This window comes from Lampetra fluviatilis, chromosome 22, assembly GCF_964198595.1.
Source record: "Lampetra fluviatilis chromosome 22, kcLamFluv1.1, whole genome shotgun sequence".
Lineage (NCBI taxonomy): Eukaryota > Metazoa > Chordata > Hyperoartia > Petromyzontiformes > Petromyzontidae > Lampetra > Lampetra fluviatilis.
In genome coordinates this window covers 7,459,580-7,483,503 of record NC_136296.1, presented here as the reverse complement: position 1 = coordinate 7,483,503, position 23,924 = coordinate 7,459,580, and the positions used below count along the sequence as shown (strand labels likewise).

General features: G+C 46.9%; 1 protein-coding gene across 3 annotated transcripts in view; it reads right to left on the bottom strand.

Annotated features, from left to right (window-relative positions):
• Nucleotides 1-5,277: 5,277 nt before the first annotated feature.
• LOC144938486 (t-SNARE domain-containing protein 1-like) overlaps nucleotides 5,278-23,924 on the bottom strand; it is an 89,761-nt gene continuing 71,114 nt past the window's right edge. The window contains exons 2-12 of one of the 3 annotated variants that reach the window (XM_078866340.1): nucleotides 21,919-21,959; nucleotides 18,633-18,765; nucleotides 17,622-17,693; nucleotides 17,065-17,134; nucleotides 13,985-14,075; nucleotides 12,789-12,863; nucleotides 12,079-12,135; nucleotides 11,645-11,773; nucleotides 10,773-10,845; nucleotides 9,506-9,588; nucleotides 5,278-7,394 (exon numbers count right to left, since the gene is read on the bottom strand). In XM_078866340.1, coding sequence (XP_078722466.1) covers nucleotides 7,299-7,394; nucleotides 9,506-9,588; nucleotides 10,773-10,845; nucleotides 11,645-11,773; nucleotides 12,079-12,135; nucleotides 12,789-12,863; nucleotides 13,985-14,075; nucleotides 17,065-17,134; nucleotides 17,622-17,693; nucleotides 18,633-18,690 — 804 coding nt within the window. In that variant the 5' untranslated portion in view covers nucleotides 18,691-18,765; nucleotides 21,919-21,959 and the 3' untranslated portion in view covers nucleotides 5,278-7,298. Of the gene's footprint in view, nucleotides 7,395-9,505; nucleotides 9,589-10,772; nucleotides 10,846-11,644; nucleotides 11,774-12,078; nucleotides 12,136-12,788; nucleotides 12,864-13,984; nucleotides 14,076-17,064; nucleotides 17,135-17,621; nucleotides 17,694-18,632; nucleotides 18,766-21,918; nucleotides 22,136-23,924 lie in introns of those variants that run through there. The other 2 variants (XM_078866339.1, XM_078866341.1) reach the window with 2 other exon arrangements.

The window sequence follows — 23,924 nt, the reverse complement described above, 5'->3', positions numbered from 1 at the left end:
GGATTTATCGCAGCCAAATACTCTAAACTACACTCTTCTAAGATCATCCCACCTTAGAAGCAATACACACGGTGGTTTTGTAAACGATTATTGAATCTGCCCGTGTAGCTTTAGTCGCCGGTCCATTGTGTACAAGGAGTTTCTCCAACGTGCTCTGCTTTCCTGAAAAAAAACTGCCCAATAAAATGGAGCGCCGCGTTGGCGAGATGTTGACTACCTCGCCGGGTATACAGGAGGTTATGCGCACAAACACGTCCACGTCTACCTGCAACCCGTGCACCTCGTGCTCTCTTTAAGCCCCGCCCCCCCCCCTCCCGATACGTTCCATTCATTGACTACCACATTTTGACAAGCTCCCCCCCTCTCCTCCCCCTCAACTTGTATTTAAGAACTTGCATCTTGGAATCTCTGCCTCACTTGATACAGCAAATCTGGCTGTGATGGTCCCACCTGATGACGGAGACGTGTGTTGCCTCCGAAACGTCGTGATTTTTTATTATTTTATTTTTATTAATTTTAATTTCATTTTTTACCTACGTGACTTTACCGAAAAAACTAAGAGTATGAATCCTTGCAGTCACGAAAGCTTCAAGTCTAGAATTAGGAGGTTATGGGTTCGATCCCGATCCCGACCCTGACGCCTGCTGCTGTATATTTGGAGTTTGCGTGTTCTCCCCGCGGTCGTGTGGATTTTTTTCCGGTTCCTCTGGTGGTTTTTCTTCTCCACGTGAAAAAAAACATGCATTTAGAACGTTTGGCTGTAATACATATCCAGGTGATAAGCCACTTCGTTGAGCTATCCTTTGTGACCAGGTCGCTTCTAAAAGATAGTGATTTGGCTCAGTGGTAAATTAAATATTGTTTCTAATTTATAGACCATGCGCGAGTCTGTGCCCACGAATGGTCGTCATTGATCTACGTTTGTACGACGCAGACAGGAAATGCTCGAATTGATTGATAAAGTAGTTTGGAATGCATTGTTATGGGCCAGTCATTGTGCGCACACTGGGCAATAAACCTGGCCATCTCAGGTCGATTCCCGGTCACGGCTATAACATCAGTCGTAATGTTTGAACCGGTTCTGAATCTTTTCCATACCCACGTGACCAACCCACACGGACAAGCCTGGGAGGTGAGGTATGGTCAAACAACCCCTGTGGCCGACACAGTGTAGGGAGGCCTTTACCCAGCAGTACGTTGAAAAAGGTTGCGGGTTATTGTTAAGTTTTAATATTAAAACTCACATCAATGGTATTTTAATCATCTTGGTATTTGCACGAGAGGTTAAAGATTGCAGTGTACATACAAATTGTCTTTGAAGACGTCTGACCAACGTGGAAGAGTAGGCCAAACACACTCTTCTCTAGAGGGGCTTTGCGCAGCTCTCCCCGGTGAAGGCTATTCCGCAAGCAGTGGCGTGTGCAAGAAATTGCAGGGCTGCGCCTTTATCTGTGAAACGCAAATCGCCGCTTGTGGAATGTGACAGCATTCTGCAGTGACAACTTCGTCACCTGCAACGTTCTGTTGCCAACCCAGGGGTAAGCCAGCCATTGCCATTGTTGTCTCTCCTCTGAATAACCCAACAAAACAGGTCCCCTGGCATGAACCTCCCTCGAAAACAAGTGGAGAGCATAATTGGTTTTTTTACCCTTCTATCTGGCAACTAAACTGACACCTTTTTACAATGAGTCATGTTTGCATAGACCGCAATACCTGCAGTCATAATACAAACAAAAGACATAACTCTGATAATGTATGCACTGTCCTTGAAGTTGATTGGTCCACACCCGAGACAGCTTTCCTTAGAGCCTATTCTCACATGGGTTGGACCAGATGACTAGGCACTAAGGAAAGCTGTCTCGGGTGTGGACCAATCAACTTCAAGGACAGTGCACATTATCAGAGTTATGTCTTTTGTTTGTATTATGACTGCAGGTATTGCGGTCTATGCAAACATGACTCCTTGTAAAAAGGTGTCAGTTTTGTTGCCAGATAGAAGGGTAAAAAAACCAATTATCATATTTTTACTGGCAAATGAGGTTCCAATGGTGTAAGTGGAAAGCACTTAACCGAGTCAGCACGGGACACGGGCGATAACGCGACCACCTGCTTCGCAAGCGGAACACGACTGCAAGCGTGGCTCCGATTAACACGGCTGGCGACGTGTTGAACTTCTTTCGCACCGTACGTAGCTAACCACGCAAATCGGAGGTGCGGGGAAAGAACAAACCGAACACAAAAATCAGTTCTAAAGAAATGAGTTTCCAATATAGATTTAAAAGTGCATAGCTCGGTGGCTTCCTAATATCGGAAGAGCATTCCAGACGGCCGCCGAAGCGCATCTGAAAGCGCGCGATACGGTGACCGTCTTTGTTCGATGCGAAAGTTCAACATACATACTAAACTAAAACTATTTGTTTTGTTTAACCAGGGTAAGGCCCACTGAGCTACGCAGGTATTTTTCAGAAGCGAGCTGGCCACATATGAGAGCTCAACGAAGTGGCTTATCACGTGGAAATTTATAGCAGCCAAATACTCTTAAACGCACGTTTCTAAATGTGGAGGGGAAAACCGGAGAACCCAGAGAAAAATCCACGCGATCGCGGGGAGAACGTGCAAACTCCAACTATACAGGCGTCAGGGTCGGGATTGAACTCACGACCTCCTGTGTACCAGGCGAGGCAATGGACATCTTACGGGAGGCACTCCATGCCTCCACTTGGCATCTCAGGAAGCCACTGAGCAGGAGATCACCAAACTCGACGTCCCATCGTAAGCTTTCCCCGTCATGCGAAAGATGGATGAAATTCCAAAACCAAGTGCACACAAAACCACCAGTCCAACACACACACACTCACTAAATCAATATACATTTTACATCAACGTAATGTTTAATATTAACTAAAAACACGCTTTGTTATACGTCCCGATAAGTAACATCACTCACGAAATTCGTTTGCAAATTTAGATTGTTTTTCTTGGATGGGGACCCCCAGGAAGATTTGGGTCCCCCCCCAATGTTGACTCCATGGCTACGGCCTTGGATCACATCACACTTGTTGTTACTGTCTGTACCCGTACTGATTTATAGATTCTCTTGCCCGTATTCAAGGCCTTAAATGGACTTGCTCCTCCCTACATTCATGCCCTCCTTCAGTGATAGATTCCATCAAGTTCATCAAGATCCTCTCTGAGTGTGCGTTGCTCAGTCCCACGGCCTCTCGGCTCCACACTTGTGTACGGTGTTTTTTTCTGCAATATTTTTGCTGTCTTTTCTTGGATTTTCTGTTTGCACTTAGTCACATATTCACTTTAAGATGTTTTTTGTTCATGTTTTTTGTTGGTTGCGGTTACACCCGATTCAAGAGCCGAATGGCTCACAGGGCTATACCTAATAAATGAACTTGAACTTGGGGGATGACGGCGCCTTTTCAGTTGCGACCCCTGAACTCGGGAACTCCCTGCCCCCTTCGAGGTCAGGGGACTTCCGAGACATTTCACAAATCATGACATCTCGACTAAAAACGCATCTGGTTTTAGTCGAGATTGCTTTCTCTTTTTAGTTATCTTCAAACGTCTTTCTCGCTTCTTCTTGGTTCTTTCGGTAAAGTCACAATAATACAAATAAAACATAATACAAAATTAAAAAGTTGTACTTTTATTATTTCCCTTCCACGTGACTTTACCGAAAGAACCAAGAAGATGAATCCCTGCCAGTCACGAAAGCTTTAAATCGAAAAGTCTTTCTCGCTTCTTCTTCACCTGGTTGATGTTAAACTATTTTCCGCCCCGCCATGCATGGCGCCCTGAGAACGAATGTTTAAGGGGGCTTTTATAAATTTAAATTATTATTACTCGAAGGCTGGCATCGTACACGAATGAGTGCGTGGCCAGCACCACACCCGGCCGCCTTTGTCTCCCCAGTGGCGATGTTTACACACCGAAACCAGATACTCCTTTGAAGCCGAGTGTGCCACACATGCAGGCACGTACACAAACACCCACACATGTGCGTACGCACCTCCTCCCACAGGACACACAACCCGCAGATAAAACACAAAACTTCGCTTCGTGACTTCAGTGTGAGTCAGCATTGACCGCTCGTGCAGTCTCAAGACGTGGTTCCCTGTAAGAGTGTTTCTCTTATCTCCGAGCCCACACACCTGAGCACGTTCCGGCCGCTTTTGTCTCCCCAGTGGCGATGTTTACACACCGCGCCAGGTACTAATTTGAGGCCGAGTCGACCTAGGGGAGGCCCAAGACCGGCGTGAATCGAACTCGGGTCGCCGGGTTAGTTACGCAGCATGCTGACCACAGCGCCAACGCTCATCAGGACATGCTGAGACAACAACAACAACCGCCATTCGCCACTAAGTGGCTGTGACGTCACCCCGGCGCCTGTGCCAGGCCATGTGCACCTTGAGGCCACGTGAAGTGTCGAACGCCCGCTGGCAGGTCACGGGACAGACCCAGCAGGTGCCACAGGTCGACTTACTGAGCGGGGGGTCGACTGACACACACACACCCACACCCCACCACACACCCCATCACACAAACACACCCCACTACACACACACACAACCGCAATTCGCCACTAAGTGGTGGTGACGTCACCACGACGCTTGTGCCAAGCCATGTGCACCTTGATGCCACGTGAAGTGTCGAACGCCCGCTGGCAGGAGGTCACGGGGCAGACCCAGCAGGTGCCACGGGTCGACTGATTGAGATGACTGGCTGATGCACCACCTCTGCCCCCTACTGTGCCAACTTGCTGTGCTTTAGCCACCCGCTGAGACATACACACTCGTGCACACGCGGCGTCTATTACAGGAAAAATATTGTCCGCGCATCACTGCGATATCCGACACGGGTTCGTTTAAAAAAGGCAAAGAAAGACGGAGCGACATGTCGTAAGGAGTTAAGAGAACGTGTTTGTGATGAAAACTGCGTTGGAAAAATTGCCGCGGTAAAAATGGAATAGGGAAAAATATTAACCCGTAAAAACAAAGTTTTTCACTATAAATCCTTTATATGCGTGGCATCGGTTTTATTTTTTTATTCATTTCTGTTTTTCTTGAGTAAGAGTTTCATTTTCATAGTGTGTTGACACACATCCAGAATAATTTTCTGTGTTTAGGAAAAATATATGATCGTGTTAGTGACATTTTTTTTTTCCTAAAAAGTGGAAAATTTAGGAATTTTTTTCACGAAAATAAATTGTCACGCACACCGAGTCTGTGTGCAAAATGTCAGCTCGATTGGATCACGGGAAGTGGGTTAAAAAACGACCGAAACATTTGCACGGTCGTAAGCGCGCAAGCAAGCAAGTGAACTTAATATAAAGGATAAAAAAAATGGCGCAATGAAACGGGTTAGGTTTAATAATCTCTTTGATTCAGATCAATATATTAGCACATCATGGGACCTCCTTTGCCAGTATCAATATATAAGAATAGGTTTTACCCTTTCTGTTCGCCTTTTGGCGTCCTCTGGTCTAACACCGTTTGAGACGAGGCTCTCAAGAAAGCTGTCTCTGGTGTGGACCAATCAGCTTCAAAGACAATGCATCATCCACTACCAGAGCATGTTTTTGTGTTTGCTAGTTCACCACAAGCATGAGGTTAATGCAGACAAGATTCCTTGCAAAAGGTTTCTGTTTGGTGTTTAAACATCTTAACACAACTGTTTTATTGCCAGAAATGGTAAAACCTATTCTTATAACTGTTAGCATGTTGACACGGTACTTATCACTTTTAGTACAGTACTTATAAATTGTAGTACAATACCTATAACACTCTTCAGGTGTGCCACTTTAACCTCAGATCGTTGCGAGTTCAGGATGCATCGCTTAAGGGGCCATCGTCACGATCGACAATTGTACACAACCTCAATGTTTATATTAGTGGGGAATATCATTCAACGTTTATTTCTTTAAGGCACCTTTCTGAAAACCACGGTCCCTTGTGCATAAATTATTATCCAAATAAGACTTTAGTACCATGCAATTTAAAAATACATTAAATAGGTGACTCGAAAACAATTCATTTTGTAAAGCTATTTTAAACGTCATCTCTAAATGCCAACTTGAACAGGGAAACGTTATTATTTACTTATTTAAAGCTTTGGATGGTCGGGCAGTCCCTCATATCTGAGGCGGTGACAGTTCCACAGGGTTTGGGTGGTATAAGCAAAAGGAAAGGGCCCCAGATGCTTGTTATCTTGCCCTGGGCATCGCCTCGCAATCACTCGTCGGTACAACGAAGTGGCCGGGGATAAATGTATCACCCACTAATTCCGACCTTATCCAATGATTCTGATAGCAGGATTTTTGTTAAAATGTCTAGTGCAAGACTCTTACTTTGATAGTGTACCATTGTTGTCATAATATCCGAAAACGAGGCATTAAAAAATAAGCAGTATACAAAACCAATGAATCGTATCATCTTATTGATCAGCCTCCAAGCACATGTTTTGCAGGAGGAACTTTGACCTATAATTCATGTTTTGGGTCAGATCGCCACGCGAGTATAACCTCCTTCACCTGACACAGCCAAATAAATAATGCCGTCACACGTGTCGCCGTTGTGTCGGAGAGCAATCCACAACATGTTGCAATCCACAACATGTTGCACTCCAACGCACCGGAGGTACTGCTGAAACGTTGATAACATTGTTGCAGGGATTCATCTTCTTGGTTGGTGCGTTAAAGCTTTCGTGACTGCAGGGATTCATCTTCTTGGTTGGTGCGTTAAAGCTTTCGTGACTGCAGGGATTCATCTTCTTGGTTGGTGCGTTAAAGCTTTCGTGACTGCAGGGATTCATCTTCTTGGTTGGTGCGTTAAAGCTTTCGTGACTGCAGGGATTCATCTTCTTGGTTGGTGCGTTAAAGCTTTCGTGACTGCAGGGATTCATCTTCTTGGTTGGTGCGTTAAAGCTTTCGTGACTGCAGGGATTCATCTTCTTGGTTGGTGCGCTTGTTCACGTGATTTTGCCGGGTGGAGGAGGGTGTACAACACATTGGCATTTTACCCCAAAATAATAATTACGAATCATAACATTGGTTGCGGAGCGATGCACTTTAAAAAATCTAGATTGAAAACTCATTTCTTCAAAACTGCTTTTTATGTTTAGTTTGTTGTCCTTCCCCCGCACCTCCGATTAGCGTAGTTGGCTACGTACGGTGCAAAAGAAGTTCAACACGCATGTTGTCAGAAGGTACTTTACAAACATTGTATCTTTAATTTTCCAGAGAAGAATAATCATCATCAGCAGCAGCAGCAGCAACTTAAGGGGGGAGATTATTTTTTGACAGTCAGGCCAATTATCAAGCCTATGATGCCTAACACCACAATGGCACCTATAATAATGAAGCAGGTGCTCTTGCGAGATTTCGCCTGAAATGACAGAAAGGGAGATGATTAAAACGTGCAGCCTTGAAGTATTATCATAACACAGACGCATTCGCGTGTGATGCGTTTTCTCTCATGCCTTGTATTCAGTGTATCATTTGCGATCAAGTGGACATGTACGAATGAATGTGACGTGTAAAGCTTTAGGTCTGCGTGTGTGTGCATGTTCGTTAGGGTGTGGAGTCGGCCACCCACCCCCTCGTGTGCCGTGCCAACCTTCATAGGTGCTAACAGCATTGCCCCAACAGTCTATTAAGGCAATACGGGGGATCTTTTGTCATTGTTAGCGGTGTTAGTGGTGTGAGGAATGGTGGTAAGCTCAATGTGCTATGAACCTGGCAGTCGAGGTTCAATTCCCATTCACAGCTGCAATGGTTTTGGACCTCCCCGAGGTCAATTCAGCCTTAAATGAGCACCTAGTGTGGTGTGTAAAAGTCATCACGGCCAGACCACCCCCTCATGCGCTGTTCAGTCCTTATTAGCTGCTCGCGAAACAGTAATTGCCAGAGGTGGGACAAAGTCATTGTTATGCAAGTCCAAGTCGAGTCGCAAGTCATCAAATTCATGACTCGAGTCTGACTCGAGTCCAAGTCACATGACTCGAGTCCACATCTCATAGGTGGGACAAAGTCATTGTTATGCAAGTCCAAGTCGAGTCGCAAGTCATCAAATTCATGACTCGAGTCTGACTCGAGTCCAAGTCACATGACTCGAGTCCACATCTCATAGGTGGGACAAAGTCATTGTTATGCAAGTCCAAGTCGAGTCGCAAGTCATCAAATTCATGACTCGAGTCTGACTCGAGTCCAAGTCACATGACTCGAGTCCACACCTCATAGGTGGGACAAAGTCATTGTTATGCAAGTCCAAGTCGAGTCGCAAGTCATCAAATTCATGACTCGAGTCTGACTCGAGTCCAAGTCACATGACTCGAGTCCACATCTCATAGGTGGGACAAAGTCATTGTTATGCAAGTCCAAGTCGAGTCGCAAGTCATCAAATTCATGACTCGAGTCTGACTCGAGTCCAAGTCACATGACTCGAGTCTGACTCGAGTCCAAGTCACATGACTCGAGTCCACACCTCTGCTAATTGCTGCAACAAAATACAAGGTATTTCAGACTCTGTCTTCTCGACAGACCTGTTCTTCACCTGAGGACGGCTGCTTGCGTTGTGGCCGAAACGTCGTGAGAATTATTTTATAATGTTTTATTTTTTATTATTTTATTATTTCCATTCTACGTGACTTTACTGAAAGAACCGAGAAGAAAAATACAAGGCTTCAATGGGGATCTTTGTCTTTGTGTGGTTTGTGATCCCTTAATACACTGAGCATGTTGAGTCAAGTGGTGCAGAAACAGAACAAATACAATGACTTTGTGAATATGTCAATAAACATCATATTAGTTACCATTAAATGCACACCAACATATGCATCTTTGCAGAATGCAGCGGTGACATCTGACGATAAAGTTTGGATGCGCGTGCATGTGCGCGCATTAAAGCCAGAGTCACCTTCTCGGCAATTCTATGAATTGTCGCAATTCAATGTAATCGCAACGGTTTGTTTTTTATATAGCACCCAATATGCCGGGGGCATTTCAGAGCTCGTTACATCGCATCTCATCCCAATCGTTTGAAAGGGCACCCCCAGAGGCAGCTGTCCCTGTGCGGCAAAAGGTTGACTCGGCACCTACCCAGCAAACGGACGTTAGTTTGACAATCGGGGTCGATGACTGCTCTACGTATAATCCCAATTGAGTGATCTGCGTGCGATTTTAGGATTTGGCAAAAATGTTGACCCTTTTTTGCGGATGACGTCAGATAATCTTTAATGTTCACCATGAAAGCAATAGGCGCGTATTATTTAAAATTATTATTTCAGCTGTTACACCGGGAGTAATAATGAGGGGCTGGTGCTGGATTCGAACCTCGGACCTCTGCGACAAGCTGAAAAACGCGCGACCATCACCATTTCAGTCGAGGATGAATTTTCACATACGACATAAACGAACAATAATATATATATAACACGTGATGCCTGTATCACGAGCATAGAAAATCAATGAAAGTTTCACTGCTGGTGTATACCAAACCTGGTGTTTGCTGGCCGTTACGAGGTTCTCATTAGCTCCCTCCACGTTCGAAGATGCGCGCTCCACATGGTGAACTATGCTGTCTGCAGGGCAGAACGAATGAACTCGTTACTGGAGAATGAATAACGGACGACACATTTTCTTAGGTTTTTTTTTATAATATTCAGGGCCTACCTTGGCTCCTCCCACCCTCAACCAGTATATATACAAGGACTGTTTTCTTGGAATTTCTCTCACTTGATACAGCTATCGTGCTGTGACGGTTCCACCTGAAGACGGAAGCTTGTGTTGCCTCCGAAACGTCGTGATTTTTATTTTATTTTTTATTAATTTAAATTTTTTTACCTACGTGACTTTACCAAAAAAAAAAAAACCTAAGAATATGAATCCTTGCAGTCACGAAAGCTTCAAATCTAGGACGCTACATTGTCAGTGCTGGACCCACTGGGATGTAATATTTGTTTGGAGTGGCGACAGAGTAGGTGACACGCTGCGCTATGAACCCGATGACCCAAGTTTGATTCTCAGCTGTGGTCAATATCAGTGAACAGCGTTCTCTGAAATAGTTCTTGGCCCTTCCCTTCACAAACCCGAATCGACCAATACGGTGAAGTATGGTCGAACAACTTGAATTGCCGATAACAGTGTGGGGAAGCCTTCACGCAGCAGTGCATTGAAAAAGGGTTTAATCTGTAGGTTTTCGCGACCACTATCATCCATAATAGAGGTTTTACTGGTAGGAACCTCCTGGTTACACCAGCCGACAGGGGATTATTGTGTCCGTCGTGTAGGGAGGGGCTGGGTGGGGAGGGAGGGGCTGGGTGGGGAGGGGAGGGTGGGGAGGGGCTGGGTGGGGAGGGTGGGGCTGGGTGGGGAGGGGCTGGTCACCCCGTGGTGCCCTTATAAAACTCAACGTCTAACCTACTCACGCCGGCTTGTGCCCGCCCTCACAGTCGGGCATATTTGAGGAATACACCACGCCGCCGTTGACCCTGGCCATTGACCGAGCAACCCAACGTTCCTACCAGCTCCCTCCGCAGGAATGTGTTACACGATCTAACCCCCCAAAAAAACCTCTATTATGGATGACAAAGGGTTGTAAAATATTATAATTACTAAGTAGTATTTACATTTACGAATGAATATAGTTTGAAACGGTCATCATTTTTGAATGTGGACTTTCCACCAGTGGCTCTTGGCGGTAAACGAGATGTAAGTCCTTGTCCCGTTCGGAAAACCTCGCTGAGCGTTTAGTCACTGAGGTTACCGATAGTGCTGCCTTGTTCGTGCACCATGGAAGCGAGGTCCTTGAAAATGGAATTCACATCGAGCAGATCACTCTGACAAAGCACAGACACAGACAGACGGACAGTTACAAAAACAAATATTTTAGAAATTACGTTGCAAAATTGCACACCGCACTTAAACGTGAGTGATTTTAGCAGAGTAAATTTAAATGCGGACAGAGACGGCAGAATGGAGATGCCAAGAGACGTAACTGGGTGGTTCCAAAACTTCGGGGCAGCTGCATTGTATGGTGTCGACATCTGGTAAATATGAATAGCCAATCAGACGCCTGTGGCAGATTTTATGGACTGTCGAATGAGAGTGTGCCTATCTGGGTTTGTCTTCGTCATTTATGGACTATGTAAACCACAAGAAAGTTGTACATATTTCAACAGTGCCACGACTGCACGGATGAAGATGCAACAGTCGGCATTAAGATGAATAAATGAATGGGTCACACCTCGAGTTGACCAATGACAATGTCCTTCAAATCATTGTGCGTTAGTCGTTAATCGATGCCTGCTAACAGTGCAAGCTTAAATAGTCTACTAGGCTATATGGGGGATCTTTTTTGTTTGTGTGTGTGGTTAGCGGTCGTTAATATATTGAATATTTTGAGTTATGTGTTGCAGAAAGAGAACAAATACTCTCTAAACAACTGCTGTGCGAATATGGTCATGTAAAATAAGTGTCACGTTACTTGCTATTAATCGCGTGCAAATACATACGTCTCTTTGATTTTACAAAAAGCATTGACATCAGGTGATGAACTGTGTACGCTTGTGCATGCGCATGCGTGCATTAAAGATTTGAACGAGTGAACGAACGAGTGAGCAAATGAACGGGTCGCACCTCCAGTTGTTGAATGGCTTCATGCCGCACTTGGATGTCCTCCAGGTCCTCGTGCGTCAGCTGTTTCTCTGTCGACTCGGCTGACACCATCTTCTTCCTCTCCCAGCCGTGCTCATCCTGGGAACTCTGCTAACCACCACATTTGGCACAACCAGAGCCTCAGACAGAGCCTGCCTGCTGCCCCTCGCCGTCGTCCCCATCGGAGGGATGAGAGCACAGCAGACGGTAGCGTCTAATGCAGGCCCGTAGCCACACACTAGAAGTTGGGGATGTCCTACGAGTGAATTATTCCTTGTGGTTATTGGTGAGATTACACACAAAAACAAAGACCCCCCCCCCCGCCTATAGCTTTAACAGACTGTCGGGTAAACTCTCAACGTGCGCTGTAGTTGAGCCCTTCAAGACGAAGTCCGGGGGACGTTGAATGCGCTCACCTGGAAGGCCGCTCGCTGCTCGCTGCTGATGACCTCTTTTGTTTTCTGGGAAATTTTCTGCGGGAGATAAAACGTCGGAAGGCAGCGGTCGTCCACTGTGCTACCGCTCCGCCGGCAGTATACGCGAGCGCAGCTTTACGCTCCCGGTTGTTGACTGATGTAGGGTGAGCCAGATTGCCCCCTTAATAATCACACACAGCACAATTGTCAATTGAGCACGGTTTTCTCCGTAGGGTGCGAAAGAAGTTCAACATACATGCATACGACAAGCGCTTCCATTGCACGGATGCTTTGTGTGGCAGGGATAAATCTCTCTTTCGTACGGTGGTGCACAAGCATAATTAACAAAACAAAACATAGATTTGGTTTCCTTTGAGGCCCATGTTTTCGACAAGTGTGTCGAGTTTTTTTTCTCATTCGTATGGCACTTGACAAGCAACTGGGCAAGACATTATGACTGAATGTTGCGTGCGGTAATCCATTGGATGGCATCAGGGGTCCGCTAAATGCATAGCGGCCATGCCTCCGGTGTAAGCGTATAATGGGCGGTGGCTGCTTATGCGATGAACAGACTGCACTTGACAACATTCGCAATCAGGGCAACAACTCTTTCCATCTTGTGAAGGAGAAGAGAGTGAGTGTCCAGCCGGAACACAAAATCCGCACGCGAGCAGTAACACATGTGAACACACGCCACTCAGAAACGTCACCTTCTGCGTCTGCTGGTAGCTTTTCAGCGTCTCTGAAAACTGGCTCTTGAGGCGGTCAACCTGCAGCCGATCTTGCTGTAAAGGACAAAAATGCGACAGTGAGGATTTAGCCCCATTGTCGGCGGCGGATACGAACGTGCGGGTGGGAACACTTCTACCTATTTGTCAACAGAGCCTCGCTAAAAGCTAAGGACTCGTCACCCGGTAATGGGCTAGGCATAGCCTGCATTCTGCAGGAGGGGTTTTAATGTCATGTTTTGAAACTTAAGCTGGTCGCTGGGCAGAAAGCACATTTGCTGGTGGCAGGAGTAAGAGGTTTGAATCATGGGCTCATGATGTCGGTCATGATGGATTTTGAAGCCCCCTCGATCAGCTGAAGACTACATTTCCTTGGCCGGTATAAGCAAAATAAATTGATCTTGACATCTGACTTGCCGTCTTTCAATTTTCAGAAAGTAGTGATGCAGCTGCCATGTAAAAAACCTACGTTTTAATTTAAAAAAAATGATACGGTGTGTGTTTTGGCATAAATAGGCACAGAAATATTTAGATCTGGAAATTGTATAGTTTCCATAAGAATTGGCGATGAAAATTTTAGAAAAAAAGTGGGAGGATAATTGACAAAATGTGGCTTAATGCTACAGCATCTGAAATGACCTGAAATTGTAGGATTCATAATTATTACAATAATAATCCTAAGTGTGACTGAGAAGGTGTCAGCTGCAAGGCAAAGGGCAAGATGTGCAAATTGACACAAGTTAATTTTACAAATTTTTCAACAAAAGGCACCGATTCCAGTTAATGTTTGTCAGGATTTCATGAAAACGCGCCGATGTCTTAATCACCAACAATGAGACAAATCCAACACATTTGTTTCATCATTAAAACAATAGCAAGTGTTTCAGTGTTTTCACCAACGTAGAAATCTGGTCACAAGTCCGAATTGCAACATTTGGCCAATTTTCTCCCCCAGTCTCTTGTCATACCCGAGCCGACAGAAGAACATTTTGTCCGTTTCAGAATTCAGTCACGTGTTTGTGCTCAGCGGAGGCAACAAAGGTACGGGTGGTTGATTTACTGAGGGGGGAAAAAATAAAGCCTCCAATCCACAAGTAAAATAATTGAGAGCATTGGTGGGAGCATGGGGGAATGTGGGCCCGAGTGCTTTCAAGGAGGCCCAAAACGCGCCCGCATGCCTTGGTGGATTTTCTGGCGAGGTCGGCAAGGTGGCGGAGTGATGAGGCGGTGTCTGTGATGAGCTGGTTGCTCCGTTGCTGCTGGTTGTGCCTGCACGCGGAAACGGTGAAACGTGCGACGCCATTTTCTTTTACGCAGCAAGGACTCACCGGAGTTTTGCGAATCTCTTTCAGAAGGGTCTCCTGCATTGGGATGTTTGGCCACTTCCATGAATGACGTTTGGCTTACATGTGGGCGGAAGTGAGTACTTGGAGAAAAAAAGAGTAGCTCCACGCGTATCAGCATAAAACCCAAAGCTCTGCCCCCGATGGATGCAATAATCTATCACTCTACTGCTGGCTCCTAACCACTTCGCAGCTCAAGATTATAATACCTGGAAATCCCAAAAATATCTGGCGGTCTCCCATCTAAGTGATAACCCAGGCTCAGCCCTGCAATTGGGTGCATTCAGTGTTATGGTCAAAGGCATATTCAGGGCCTTCATTATGGTCACATGTACTGAAACACAACAATTCCCCATGGGACTCACCCTAAATGTGGCCGATCACACCAGAGCCCTGGCGCACCATCATCGACGGCCTACCGCAGGCCCGGGGCCAACTTCGGCGCGGACCACAGTTGGCCGACGTCAAACACCACGGCCGACTTGGACTGTGCTGAGCGCAGAGGTCGCAAACGCGTTTTGATTCCTTACCCGTACCCGGCCGCACCAGGGTCACAAACGGGTACCCGTACCCGGCCGTACCCGTACCTTACTCGTACCCGGCCGGGTATCGGGTAGAGTACGGGTAACCGATTGCGACCTCTGGGATGAAGCCATGTTGCAGGCGCGGGTGAGTTGATTCTAGGAACTTGAATTGTGAGAAGAGACAAAACGTTGGGAAATGAGTGACAAATGGTTACTCACCGGTGACTCACGGCCCACCCGTACCCGTACCCGGCCGCACCAGGGTCGCAAACGGGTACCCGTACCCGTACCCTACCCGATACCCGGCTATCCGTACCCGGCCGGGTATCGGGTAGGGTACGGGTACCCGATTGCGACCTCTGGGATGAAGCCATGTTGCAGGCGCGGGTGGGTTGATTCTAGGAACTTGAATTGTGAGAAGAGACAAGACGTTGGGAAATGAGTGACAAACGGTTTCTTACCAGTGACTCACGGCCCACCCGTACCCGTACCCGGCCGCACCAGGGTCGCAAACGGGTACCCGTACCCAGCCGGGTACGGGTAGCCGGGTATCGGGTAGGGTACGGGCATCGGGTACCCGATTGCGACTTCTGGCTCAGCATGGCGATGCGCTCAGATGAGGTCACCTGGTGGTGTCTCGTGGGGACTGCTACGCTCCGGTCAGGGACAAGTGACCGATGAGGAAATGCTTTCCGAGCCTGTTTAGTGATTGCATTGGTGAGCATCAGGGCTTGCCGAGTACCATGGGCATGGGGCACTCTTGGTGTCTTTCCACACAACGCCTCTTAATGGGAAGGGCCGAACATCTCTTGCTTAGCTGGTGAGTCTTTCCTGAGTAAATAATTAATTGGCATTGTTGTTGTTGTTGTTGCTATAACTGGCAGAAGGGAAAGTCACGCTCACCTTCTTAATGGCACACGTACTCGCAGGTTAAATAAGTTCGAAATTTTACCCAGAACGCTTTAAAATGCATTTTTCAGAGAATTTAATTTACGCACAAATGTATAGTTTATTACTTAGCACATACTACTGATGTTTTTTTTTTTTAAACGTGATTGTATATGTCTACATTGCGGCGGCATAGTAGCTGGCTCTCCACTGCACCACGAACTTGGGATGCCCAGATTCAACTCCTGGCAATGCTGCTCACAACACTAATGTGTCCGAACTGTTCCCGGGGCCTCTCTCAGGTAGACGCCGACGAATATTCGTACCCAATGCCGCAGCGTGATCAACAACAACAATAACAGAGAGACAAAGATGGCCGAGGAATATAGGGGTGCTGATCACATCATCTTCTCGTGTGTGCTGCTGTGCACCCTTTATAGGTGCTTCCTAACAGGTATCTTCTCCAGGAGTGCGTATAGGACGTAACAAACTCGGGCAAATATAGGGCAATCATTGCTGGCAAATGTCACCGCCAACGCATTTACTGTACGCAATTAGGGCAATTTTATATGGCAGTGTCAAAGAATTTGGTCACAGAGTGTGCTTGATGAACTATGATTGGTCTAAATAGAACACAACCTCAGATAGTAATGCGACTTTTGTCTGTGATCTCAATGGAAATTGCCATCCCATTTGCCCACTTGGAGGATGTGACCAGATCTGACCACAAATACCAATTGTGCTCAACAGAGAGGGTCGTTACCCATAAACATCTGGCAGGTCACCAGCGTTAGTGCAAGCAAGCCCGACTGCTGGTGAGACGCTGAATGTCAAAACCGGTTGAGAATTTGCTTACGTTGAACAAATGCCGATGAAATGATGCACTGATGGAAGGTTGGGTGACTGATGGAATGTGTAAATAATACTTAGATTTTCCATGTGTAGATACAGACGTGTGAAAGAGGCATATTGTTTGCTTATTTGATTTGTCCAGCCTAGGAAAACCATAGATAATTGTGCAGCAACCATTGCTAGCAACAACTGGACTTCAAGCGCCTTAAGTGAAGGTGCTCTATAAATATAAATTCGATTAAAATGCCCTCATCCATCACGGTTGCTTGACTGGTCTGCGTATTTCAGTGATCAGTGTCTGATACAAGGTATTAGCAATTTGAATGCAAACAGCATTTAAATTCCAAATACCAAGAGCACCTCAAGATGATGCATAGCGGAAATTGATCAGTGCAAATAGTGCACACGAAATGCAAACTAAATTAACAATATAAAAAAACTCAAGACATGAGTGGAAAGACTGAGCAGTGGAACAATCGCAGTGATAAATTAGCTTATTCGGTATTCGTGCCGTGATTTACAGCTGCAAGGCTACCACCAAGGCACTACGCCTGTCCAAGGAACAATGTCACAGCAGAGTTTTACCCAATTAGTTAAAAATCCATCCCAAACACTTACAACCCACACGCTAATGATGGAGGTGCTCCTTACAGCTGCTGCCGCAGGTCACTGCTGTCCGACGTTGCTCCCAGCTTCTGCAGCTGTTTATCCAGCGCGGACACTGTGGGAGGGTGATAAGGGTGGGGTTGTACATCTTCAATTAAAGAAACGCGCTCATCTCATCGACTTACACAACTTTAAGCCTGCAAATCCAGCCTTACTGGGCTTGTGGGTCATGCATATTTGTAACAATTCCTAAACCCTTCGGGGTCTCACGGAGTTTGACAATAAGCCCGCATTGTACATCCAATGTGGTGGTCATATCAGGCGAGAGCAAGGCATGGGAGTTAATGCATTCCTGCCATTTGTGAGCACACCGTTGTGTATTGTTAAATATACAGAGCCCACGACTGTTATCTTTGGTAAATTCTCTCTCCAGAATGTACAGTGATGTCAATGGCGACAACCCACACACACTAAACCCCCCCCTCCCCGCTAAAGAAACACTCTTGATATTGGTGAAGTTGAAAGGGACACGTATGTGTTCCCAATGGTGTGCAAATACGTTTGTGCCTGGGTGTTGGGTGTACTGGGGCAGTCCCACTCACCACTTCCATTAATCTGGAAGATGTTCTTGCTGATCTCTTGGGAGAGCTCCCGGAACTCCTCTGCTTGGGACTCTGCAAATTGCAGATTTGACGACAGCGACACGGGCAAGGTCTCACGGCGCGACCCTCTATCGCTCCCGCAGCGTACAAGCGTCAAGGATTCTTTAAAACAATGACTTTCATTTAGGGACATGTGGGAGCCCATTGAGATCAGTGGCCTATTAACAAAGGAGGCATGAGTAACTACAAAGAGATCGATTTGATAATTATGGGAATAAAAGTCAGTGAAATTGTAAACTATGTATATATTTTATTTTACCAGGTAAGGTCCACTGAGCTATTGAGCTCTTTTTCAGAAGTGACCTGGCCACAGATTATAGCTCAACAAAGTGACTTATCATGTGGAAATGTGTAGGAGCAAAATACTCTAAACGTAAATTTCTAAATGTGGAGGGAAAAACCGGAGGGCCTGGAGAAAAATTCCCACGACCACGAGAAAAACGTACAAACTTCAGATATGCAGGCATCAGGGTCGGGATCGAACCCACGACCTCCTGCATTAAGGCGAGGTAGTTGACATCTAGCCACCATGGCACAATTAATGGGGGTTGGGGGTGGGGTGGGAATGGCCCAGATTAAACCAAAACATGGACAATCCAACACCCGACTGCTAAGTTATAATTTTAATTGGCAACTTTGGATACGCCTCTGCTAAATTTGTCACATTTTCTATGAAGTCCTTGCAACTTTACAATAAAGTTTTGTGCATATTGGATCACCTTTACAAGGGTTATCTTGACCCTCCACTGCAAATGGACAAAGATTTTTTTTTTTTGAAATTGTCAAAAAAATTACGTAACAAGTGACTTTTAATCTCTTGGGCTCAGGCAGGCTGCACATAGGTGGCACGACGATGACCAATGTCTTGGTTGGACCCGTGCTTTGGCCTCCATATCTGTGTAGAGTACCAGGGCTCTCGGGTCACCCCCCCCCCCGCCTAATACCACTCACCCTGGCCATGAGGATCAAGCAGGGCATCTTTTCCATCCCCGATGGCACCGTATGACATCTCGCTGGTGGTCCCTCAACGGTTCCTTTCTAGACACCGCAAAGGGGCTTTCTGATCTTGTGGTGTCTCCCAGACCTGGGTGGGTGATTCAACGTGGACAAATGAGTTCGCATAACATAATAATAATAATAATAAACGGACAATAGTTGTGTATGTACGTGAAAAATGAAACAATTTTTAGATCTCGATTTAAAGCTTTCGTGACTGCAGGGATTCATCTTCTTGGTTCTTTCGGTAAAGTCACGTAGAATGGAAATAATAAAATAATAAAAATAAAACATAACAAAATAATTCTCACGACGTTTCGGCCACAACGCAATCAGCCATCCTCAGGTGGAGAGCAGGTCTGTCGAGTAGACAGAGTCTGAGGATGGCTGCTTGCGTTGTGGCCGAAACGTCGTGAGAATTATTTTATTATGTTTTATTTTTTATTATTTCCATTCTACGTGACTTTACCGAAAGAACCAAGAAGATTAATTTTTAGATCGTAGGCCTTCTGGACCACTGTTGACACCGGCAAACGTGGCCTACCCTTTTTCGTCCAATGTGAAATAGACGGCAAGAAAAATGTACGTTTCAGTCTACGCCCACAGTATTATCCAGGACAGCCGTGGGCTCGAACCACGAACCTGGGCCATGTCACCACATTATAATCATTATATGTTGCAAAGTTGCAGTTAAATTTCGATTTAAAGCTTTCGTGACTGCAGGGATTCATCTTCTTGGTTCTTTCGGTAAAGTCACGTAGAATGGAAATAATAAAAGAATAAAAATAAAACATAATAAAATATTTTATTATATTTTATTTTTTCCATTCTACGTGACTTTACCGAAAGAACCAAGAAGAAGTTGCAGTTAGTCCATGGGCCCAGTGCACAAATTGGTACCACCTAAGGTCTTCCAATTTACGTATATGGCTAACATTGGTTACTTACAGATGACCCCTCACTTACGACGGCTCAACTTGCGCACTCTCTGCTTCTACGACCTTTTTATAGCAGGACCTCCCACAATAACGACCAAAACTCGTATCTACGACCGCCCAACGACTGCTATCGATGCCGAGTCGTTTGGCGCAGAGTGTGCGCCGATGGTGCTGCTTTGCTCATCCGCTGTATGCGCATGTCCAGGATAGCCCGACAGTTCGCAGCTGCGCTGAGAGCGAACGCAGCGCCGTCTCTTTCTCGACGCTCTTCACCGCATGCCCAAACAGCTTTTGTTCGGCCAGATCGAGGGGGCTAAACGGGTGCGGCACGGGCTGGAGAAGAGATGGAGTGATGTGGTACAGGAGGATGTGGAGCTGAGTGGACTTGCCGATGACCGGTACCAGCGGTGTCAAGATCGGCCTCAGTGGAGGAGGCTCGTGAAGGACGCTACTGGGCAGTTGGAGGCAGTCGCCCTCCAACAACAACGGAGGGCGGAGGAGCGACGCTCACAACAACGAGCGGAGCGACGGGTGGCTAAAGCACAGCAAGTTGGCAAAGTAGGGGGCACAGGTGGTGCATCAGCCAGTCGTCTCGGTCATCTCGGTCAGTCGACCCGTGGCACCTGCTGGGTCTGCCCCGTGACCTCCTGCCAGCGGGCGTTCGACACTTCACGTGGCCTCAAGGTGCACATGGCTTGGCACAAGCGTCGTGGTGACGTCACCGCCACTTAGTGGCGAATGGCGGTTGTTGTTGTTGTTGAGTGATTGTGTGTGTGGTTTTGTGTGTGAGTGGTTGTGTGTGTGGTTTTGTGAAGTGCGTGGTGGGAACTGTAGTGCAATGGTTATCGCGATGCGCTACGGCTAACCAAGGTAACGATTATCCGAACCGGTCCCGTGCCTCCCCTAGGTCGACTCAGCCTCAAATGAGTACTTGGCACGATGTGTAAACATCGCCACTGGGGAGACAAAGGCGGCCGGGCGTGGTGCCGCCCCCCCCCCCCCCCTCGTGTGCCATGCCGTGCCGGACTTTCATAGGAGCTTGCTAACAGCACTTGGCCCAGGCTATACGGGAGACCTTTGCCCTTGGGGGGCGGTTAACGTGGGGAGACACACACACAGAGCAGTGGCGTGACCATAGGGGCCGTCCATAAATGACGTCACGCGATTTTTGACAATTTTTGACCCCCCCGCCTCGACACATGACGTCACAAAAAGTCAGACCCCCCCCTTAAATATGACGTCACAAAGCTCTGCCCCCCCAAATAAAACATGCTTCAAATCGCTTTAAACTATTGTCATTGTAGTGCGTATTTAATGTGGCGCTGCACTCTGATGTTGTAGGAGAAAACATTTATTAAAAAGTATATTTAATTAAGTAGAACGTGTTGTCTATTTTTATTTAAAGTTTTCCATTTTGATGTGACGTCACATTTCTCAAACCCCCCCTCCTCGTCACACATCGTCACAAATGTCTGACCCCCCCCCCCCAGGTGCGTGACGTCATTTATGGACGGCCCCATTGCCCGGGGGCTCACGACCGATTATAATGCAGTGACCAACCGGCCCTAGGTCGACTCAGCCACAAACGAGCAGCCTTAAGTAACGAGAGGGGGGTGGTTAAGGGCAGGGGGGGGAGACAAAGGCGGCCGGGAGTGGTGTTTTCCCACCCGACTGCGACTCCCGTGTCCAAGGACCTTCAATAGGTGCTCGCTAAGCATCACGCTGCACCGGGCAGCCTTGTCAAGGCTTACTCACGGCGGCGGTGGTGGTGGTGTGGTGATGGTGGTGGTGGTGTGGTGGTGTTGAGATGGTGGTGGTGTGGCGGTGATGGTGTTGAGATGGTGTGGCGGTGTGGTGGTGTTGTGATGGTTGTGGTGGTGTGGTGGTGGTGTTGTGATGGTTGTGGTGGTGGTGTTGTGATGGTGGTGTGGTGGTGGTGTTGTGATGGTGGTGTGGTGGTGGTGGTGCGGGGGTGGTGGTGTGGTGATGGTGTTGTGATGGTTGTGGTGGTGGTGTTGTGATGGTGGTGTGGTGGTGGTGTTGTGATGGTGGTGTGGTGGTGGTGGTGCGGGGGTGGTGGTGTGGTGGTGGTGTTGTGATGGTTGTGGTGGTGGTGTTGTGATGGTGGTGGTGGTGTGGTGGTGGTGTTGTGGTGGTTGGTGTAGTGGTGGTGTTCTGATGGTGGTGTGGTGGTGGTGGTGCGGGGGTGGTGGTGTGGTGATGGTGTTGTAGTGGTATTGAGATGATGGTGGTGTTGTGGTGAAACTTGCGTCCGTGTGCAACTGCGCCCAACGGCACTGTACCTCGCAAAGTTTCCACCGGCGAGGAGTCCTTGACGAAGCCGCTGCAGCCGATTAACACGTGGAGACACACACAGACACACACACGCACACAGAGAATGAACCCGACTGATGAATCACAGCACGCTGGTGGACTCAAGACGCGAAGATCGCCATAGACACAGACACACCGACAGAGAAACACACAGAGAGAGAAACACACAGAGAGAGAGACACGCAACACACAGAGAGGGGGGTGGTAGTGACGTCCAGTTGACGTTGGTTCCGCATTGCCACCGCTTGCACAACGCCGACACACACACAACGCGCGCTACTGATACAACAAATGTGGAAGTCACTCCCTCCCCAGCGGACGGGAACTATCCGAGATCGAGTAGGAGGATAGAGACTTTGGCAAGCAGGGCCGACAGCCTTTGTATCTCCCCGTATGCCTAGACGAGACTTTAGGAAGGTTTAAAACAAACGCACGCACGCACGCAAACACGAAAAAAACTGGTTGTTATATTTCGATTTAAAGCTTTCGTGACTGCAGGGATTCATCTTCTTGGTTCTTTCGGTAAAGTCACGTGACTTTACCGAAAGAACCAAGAAGATGAAACTGGTTGTTGTATATAGCTCATTTCCACTTACAGCTGTCGGAATCTAACATTTGAATGGAAACACGAGTGTAAGTGCACCGTTAAGTTTGTTCTGTGGGCAGATGTCCTGGTGAGCGAGGCGCGTGGGTTGGGGTGTTAGTGAGCTCGTGTGAGGGTTGTTTGGGTCTTTCCCTAGGGCTGGAGTTCAATATTGAGATGCGTAAATGACCCGAGAAAACACAAAACGCCACCGTCGTAACAGAATCATTTGTTAGCCGGAAAAAGCACAAGTTGCAAACAACAACAACAGCAGCAACGATTTGTCAACAAACAAAATCACGCAGAATTTGTGTACATATGCAAAAGCCACGGGAAAAGTCTTTGACAAAATGTCTATTTCCTTTTTTTTGCAATGCACACACAAACGCTATATATGTGTGCGTGTGTTTGTTTTTTTTGACACATTTGCGTGTGTGGGAAGTTGTGAAGTTTGCGACGTTGCTCAGCCGAGAATAACGTGAAGGACGAAATTGCAAGGGGCGAGATTCATCCAGTAGGTGGCAGTATCGTTGCAAGTTCAGTCGAAAGTGTTCTTATTTTTTTATATGTTTCTTACGCAAACGACCACGCTGAACTTCAGAGTCCAACAATAACAACAAAGGGGCCGTCCATAAATGACGCCACGCGATTTTGGACGATTTTTTACCCCCCCCCCCTCGTCACACGGCGTCACAAAAAGTCAGACCCCCCCCCCCTCAAAGATGACGTCAAAAAGCTCTGCCCCCCCCAAATAAAACATGCTTCAAATCGCTTTAAACTATTGTCATTGTAGTGCGTATTTAATGTGCCGCTGCACTCTGATGTTGTAGGAGAAAACATTTATTAAAAAGTCTATTTAACTAAGTAGAACGTGTTGTCTATATTTATTTAAAGTTGCGTATTTTGATGTGACGTCACATTTCTCAACCCACGCCCCTCGTCACACATCGTCACAAATGTCTGACCCCCCCCTCCCTAGGTGCGTGACGTCATTTATGAACGGCCCCAAAGGCAACTACTATGCCCCTGGATAGACTTTCAGACGTTTCGGCTCAAGTGCTGTTAGCAAGTTGGTCAGCACCACCTTTACACACACAACGAAACAAGTTTCGATTTAAAACTTTCGTGACTGCAGGGATTCATCTTCTTGGTTCTTTCGGTAAAGTCACGTAGAATGGAAATAATAAAATAATAAAACATAATAAAATAGTTCTCACGTGAAGTATGTATTGGTTAAGCAGTGTCTCACCAGGGGGGGTACCCCAGTATTCAGTCCTTGATGAACCAAGTCTTGAATGATTGCGATGGTGTCAGGTACAGTAACTTTGGTGAATAAGGAAACCACATCAAAACTGACAAGCAGGTCGTCTGGGGACAGGGAAATCCCCTTGA